Here is a 6388-nt window from a genome sequence, read left to right on the forward strand (position 1 = left end):
AAAATTTCTCGAAAACCAATGAACCGTGTTTGGAGTTATGGAACTTTGAGTAATATTGAGTCGAGAGGTCTTTCAAAAAACATATATTTTAACACGGCTAATGAATGTCTTGATATGGTACAGGTATCTTACAGTTTAAGGCGCGAACACCTTACCGCGACGAGATCGGAAAGACTGCGTTCGAAGAACTGAGTTTACTCCCGCGGACCGAAGTCGGTTAAATTCTTTTGGCCTACGTCCTGGATTTTGTTTATGACGTGGATGTTTTTGCGGTAGTTGTTTACGGGGGAAGGGTCCGTAACAGCTGTCGAACAGGCGATAACTCGTCGTCCAATGGTACTTGTTTTTCGCGATCTTGGTTTTTGAACAACATGTTCAGCGGCGGTGTTGCGAGGGCGAGTTTCGAAACGCGTTAAGCGACATTTACCGCCCGCCTTGCCGCAAGATGTGCGGCAATGTTACAATGCCTAATGCGATAACGTTGGATCGTTTGACCGGATTACATCGTCCGACCGCTCTCGAGACTCGATCGGAAGAGGGCAAATTTTGGCAATCGGGCGTTGTAGGGTCGTGCTGGCGGTCTTGATCGTTACTACTCGAACAAGACCGTCGGTTCCCGGATGTACGTCGGTGATGCGCCCAAGTGGCCATTTCGCTGGAGGATAGCGCTCATCGAGAACGAGGACGATATCCCCCTTTTTGATTGCGTTGTTTCGTCGCTGCCACTTGGAGATGCCTTGTAGGCGTTGCAGGTATTCCGTTCCCCAACGTTGCCAGAATCGATCCACCATCTGTTTGATTGATTGCCATCGGGATAGTCGAGACTGAGCCACGTCGAGAAGCGATGGCTCGGGCGGGGTCACGATCGGCCCCCCTGTGAGGAAATGGCCAGGCGTAAGTGGCTCTAAGTCCTCCGGGTCATCCGAAAGGGGGCAGAGCGGCCTCGAATTTAGTATTGCCTCGACCTGTATGAGAAGAGTGATAAATTCCTCATAAGTAAGGAGTGTGAGACCGAGAATTCGGCGCAAGTGGAATTTAACCGATTTGACTGCTGCCTCCCACTTGCCACCGAAATGTGGAGCGCCTGGCGGATTGAAGCGCCACAGCGTGCCGTCGTTCGCCAAAGTATTGGAGAGCTCTCGCCAATCCTTAGAGGCGGCGGAGAATAATCGACGCAGCTCCGCATCCGCGCCGACGAGATTGGTTCCGCAGTCGCTGGTTATCGTAGCGCAAACTCCGCGGCGACCTGCAAATCGTCGGTAAGCCGCAAGAAATCCTGCTGTGCTGTAATCGGTTGCTACTTCAAGGTGCACGGCGGAAGTGGAAAAGCACACGAAGACGACCAGGTAGCCCTTGTATGTTTTAGCTGCCCGCCCGTGCCAGGTCTTCAATTGAAACGGTCCGGCGTAATCTACTCCAGCGTTGAGAAAGGGCCGAGAAGGAGAGACCCTCGTTTTCGGAAGCTGTCCCATTAGTTGTTGAGCAGTCTGAGCGCGTTGTCTGGCACATGGAATGCACCGGAGGATATGAGCTCTTACTGATGCTCGACCTCCGAGTATCCAAAACGACTGTCGTATGGTGGCAAGAGTTAGCTGAACCCCTCCATGAAGGGTTTGCCGATGAGCGTCCTTTATGACGAGAGCTGCGAGATGATTCTTAGGTGAGAGGATGGCCGGATGTTTAGCTTCCGTCTCGAGCGTTGAATTGCGCAAGCGTCCACCAACTCGAAGAGTCCCGTCGGCATCGAGAAATGGAGCCAGGCGAAGGAGACTGCTGGTGCGCGGAACTTCTTGGTGTCTCTCTAGACATTGGATTTCCGCGTCGAAGGTGAGCCTTTGTGAGTGCCTGGTCCAAAATTTGAGAGATTGAGAGAGTTCAGCCGGCCGGAGAGGAGTGTGAGCATCCAGGGGGGACCCGCGAGAGCGGAATCGAGCGGCTGCTCGCTTCACCCACGCAGTCACCCGTAGCAATCGTCGCAAGGTTGAGAATCTATCTGGAATCAGAGAGAAGTCAGAGGCTGTTGAGGATGCTGTCACGGGGACAGCGCGTGAGCGTTCCTCGAGATCCTCCTGTGGATCTGAGAGAGAGCGAGAAGCTGGCCATTTGGTGGAAGGTTGTCGTAACCATGGAGGTCCGTGCCACCAAATGGAGCACGACTGTAGAGCCTGTGGCGAAAGTCCTCGAGAAGCGACGTCGGCGGGATTGTTCTCGCCAGCGACATGAGTCCAGGTCGCTGATGGTACGAGTTCCTGGATCAGAGCGACTCTGTTTCGTACAAAGTCCTTCCACCGCGAGGGAGGTCCGGCGATCCAGGTGAGAGCGACGGTGGAGTCCGACCACAGAAAGAGAGGAGCGGATTGTAATTCGAGCACGTCCCGTATTCGCACGATTAGGCGAGCCAAGAGGACGGCAGCCGAGAGCTCTAGACGGGGGACTGTAGTAGGTTTGAGCGGAGCCACTCGGGTTTTAGCCGCCACTAAAGTCACGTGTATTTGGCCGTGTTCGTCACGGACCTTGAGATACACGCACGCGGCGAGGGCCTCTGTGGAGGCGTCCGAGAACCCGTGCAGCTCGATTGAGTCGGAGGTTAAAGATCCGCCGAACCATCGCGGTACTGAGATTGCCTCAATGCCCGGGAGCTCGTCATGAAACTTGTTCCACCGTTTCATTGCCGTCTTGGAAAGTGCGTCGTCCCAGCCGAGCTTCTCAGGCCACAACTGTTGAAAAAAGATCTTGGCAGTGATAATCACCGGACTCAGCCATCCCAGCGGATCGAAGAGACGGGCAATGACCGACAATACAGTGCGTTTGGTCCAGATCTGAGTTGAGTGAGCGCCACCGATACGGAAGACGAAGCGGTCCCGCTCCACGTGCCAGTGGAGCCCGAGAGCTCGAGAAACCGTCTCGTCGTCCATGGATAGCGAGGTGGTTCTGGTTCGTCGATTGGGTTCGATGGGATCCAACAACGCGTCGTCGTTAGCGATCCACTTCTGCAATTGAAATCCACCCGCCGTTAGCAGGGCGTCCAATTGTCGAATCTTCTCCTGGGCGTGCGGAATGGTGTCCGCGCCCGACAGTACATCGTCCACGTATATTTGCGTCTGTAGAATATCTCGAGCCAGCGGATATCGCGGTCCCACATCCGTCGCGAGTTGTTTCAGAACTCTGAGCGCGAGGTACGGGGCGCAGGCGAGACCGTAAGTGACGGTGCGAAGGCGGTACGCAATTGGCGCGGCAGTTGGCTCCGGAGCCCATAGAATTCTTTGGAAATCCCAGTCGCGAGAATCCACGAGTATCTGGCGGAACATCTTCTCGATGTCCGCAGAAAAGACGAACCGATGTCGCCGCCACAAGAGCATCACGTTCGCGAGATCCGTTTGTAACTTCGGCCCGGAATACAGAAAGTCGTTGAGCGAGCATCCAGTGTCCGTTTTCTGTGACCCGTTGAACACGACACGAAGTTTAGTGGTCACGCTGGTGTCGCGGAGAACCCCGTGATGTGGCAGGTAGAATGGTAAGTCCGGTTCTCGTTCGTTAGAGTGGACGCGGCTCATATGCTCCAACCCTTCGTACTCTTTGAGAAAGGCGTTATAGAGTCCGGCGAATTCGTCATTGAGTGCGCACCGACGTTGTACACGCGCTAGCGCGCGAATCGCGATTGACCGGGAGTTGCCGAAACTGGTCGGTAGTCGACGGAAGGGCAGTCTCACCACGTATCTGCCTGACGAGGTCCGGGAATGAGTATTGCGAAAATGTTCCTCGCAGCGCACTTCGTCCTCAGACAGCGGGGTAGCCGCTGGTGGCATCTCCTCTTGAGTCCAGAACTTCTCCACAAGTTCACTGAGGTGTCTGTCCGACGAGAGAGTTGAGTGAGCTAGACCTCGAGGAATAGCTCTCGAGATCGAGACTGGCCCGGACACTATCCACCCGAGCGCAGTTAATTGAGCCGTAGGGGTACCGATTGTACCTTGACGCAGGCCGTCGCGAAGTAATGATCCATATACGTCCGCGCCGAGGAGAAGGTCAACGCGTCCCGGGACGTTAAAGCTGGGATCGGCCAGAGAGATATTCCTCAAATGCGGCCACTCGGCGTTGCGAACCGCCGAGGAGGGGATCTGAGCGGTCAATCGCGGCAAAATGTACGCCGTGAGCCAACACGAGAAGGCCGGAGCAACGCACGAACGAATTTCGCAGTCGACCCTGCCTCGAGTAGTGTCCGATTTTTGAGCGCCGATGCCGATCAACGGGATCGCAGCACGTTTCCGCTCGAGCTTCAAAAGTTGCGCTAATGATTCCGTGATGAAGGTGAGCTCAGATCCCTGGTCCAAGAGCGCGCGCGCCACGACAGACTCTCCGCGGGGACCGACAACTCTCACGTTTGCGGTGGCTAGTAGCGCGAAATCGGAGGCTTGATTTTTTTCCGCACTGGATTTCACACACTCGTTCGCAGTCACGTCTACGCCGGCCGCGTGATGTACCAGGGAGGGTGGATTCGTGGAAACCGCGCCCCGCTCGGCGGATTCCGCATTGTCGGCTTGTCTTGCGGTCGTACCATGGATTGACGTATGATGCTTCTGTCCACACGTGAGGCATCTTTTAATCGTACGGCAAGCCGAAACGCGGTGAGGTCCGAGACAATTGAAACATAATTCCTTCTGCTCGATGATCTCGCGTCTTTGATGCGCGTTCTTGTCGCGGTATGTCGGACACGATGAGATGTAATGGTTGGCTCCGCAGAGCGAACATTTGAGAGGGGTTCCGATCGCGGCATGGCTTTTAGCGTTTGTCTTCACGGTTTTCGAGCTTTTGAGGTCGGATCCGGGAGAATTCGGGACTTCCGCGCGCCTTTCCACGGCATCGAGAACGCGAGTGCGTGAGAGAAGGAAATCCTCAAATTCCGAGAAAGTGTCGAGCGCCGTCGATTTGCCTTGATTGATCTCCCACGCGCGATGCGTTTTAGGATCGAGTAGTCTTTCCGCGAAGTACACTACGAGAGGATCCCAGGAGTCGGTTGTCGCACCGAGCAACTTTAAAGCGCTTAGAGTTTGTTTGAGAGTCGCGAGGAGCGTTTTAAGTTCGGATGCTGACTCCCGGGCGAGAGGTCGTATGGAGAAGATTGAGTCAAAGTGACCTTTCGCGAGTAGCCGTTTATTTTCGTAATGTGATTTCAGCGTTCTCCAGGCGATATCAAAATTCTCACCGGTTACCGGAAGATTAACAATGGATCGTTCGGCTTCGTCGGTAACATGTGTGCGAAGGTAGTGCAAACGTTCCACGTCCGATAATTGCGAGTTTGAGATAACCATTGAGTGGAACAGATCGCGGAAGGGGATCCATTCTGAGAAAAGCCCGGTGAACTTCGGCAAACTCACCTTGGGTAACGAACGAGAATGACCGCAGGAACTCGCGTTCAAGTTCGCGGACGCATTCGCCGGTGGCGGGACACTCAACTCGTCTATGATAGCCGCAAACGTGCCTGCAGCGTCGATGTAACTTTCTTCGCATTCCGCGTATAAATCTCCGGCGAAGTACTGATTCTTCGCGGTAGTGTCAGTTTTGAAATAGAGAAGCTCTTCATGATTTTCCTGGAATTTTCCCCAGTTGCTTTCCAGGATTCTTAAGCGAGCCTCTGTAGCCGTCTTGGTCTGTTTTTCCGCACCAAGTTTGTAGAGGTTCGCTACACTTCGCGTAATGAGTCCGAAGAGATGCATTTGTCGATCGACGAGTTGTTCTAATGTTAGAGACATCGTATTTGATCGTCGATAGGCGCGAAGTTGAGCGACACGGAGCGCGATTCAGTTGAGAGTTCAGATTTCGCGGAACGATGATCCGGCTCGAAGGACCAAAATGTTTGGAGTTATGGAACTTTGAGTAATATTGAGTCGAGAGGTCTTTCAAAAAACATATATTTTAACACGGCTAATGAATGTCTTGATATGGTACAGGTATCTTACAGTTTAAGGCGCGAACACCTTACCGCGACGAGATCGGAAAGACTGCCTTCGAAGAACTGACTTACTCCCGCGGACCGAAGTCGGTTAAATTCTTTTGGCCTACGTCCTGGATTTTGTTTATGACGTGGATGTTTTTGCGGTAGTTGTTTACGGGGGAAGGGTCCGTAACAGCTGTCGAACAGGCGATAACTCGTCGTCCAATGGTACTTGTTTTTCGCGATCTTGGTTTTTGAACAACATGTTCAGCGGCGGTGTTGCGAGGGCGAGTTTCGAAACGCGTTAAGCGACAGTTATCAAAAAATAACATCAACATACACATTTTCTCACCTTACAATTACCAAATGTTGTTAGAATTTAAGTCTTCTAATCTGATAAAACAAAAGAAAATATTATAACAACGTAAAACACAAAATTTGTAAATTATTTTCTGGGCT

At 53.0% G+C, this 6388-nt stretch overlaps 1 protein-coding gene across 1 annotated transcript; it reads right to left on the reverse strand.

The window, feature by feature from the left end:
- Nucleotides 1-467: 467 nt before the first annotated feature.
- LOC105448195 lies at nt 468-5747 on the reverse strand. The gene has a single exon (XM_011686641.1). It carries the CDS (start codon nt 5745-5747, stop codon nt 468-470), a length of 5280 nt encoding a protein of 1759 aa, XP_011684943.1.
- Nucleotides 5748-6388: the final 641 nt, after the last annotated feature.

This window comes from Wasmannia auropunctata, unplaced genomic scaffold (assembly GCF_000956235.1).
Source record: "Wasmannia auropunctata unplaced genomic scaffold, wasmannia.A_1.0 LD336116.1, whole genome shotgun sequence".
Classification (NCBI taxonomy): Eukaryota; Metazoa; Arthropoda; class Insecta; order Hymenoptera; family Formicidae; genus Wasmannia; species Wasmannia auropunctata.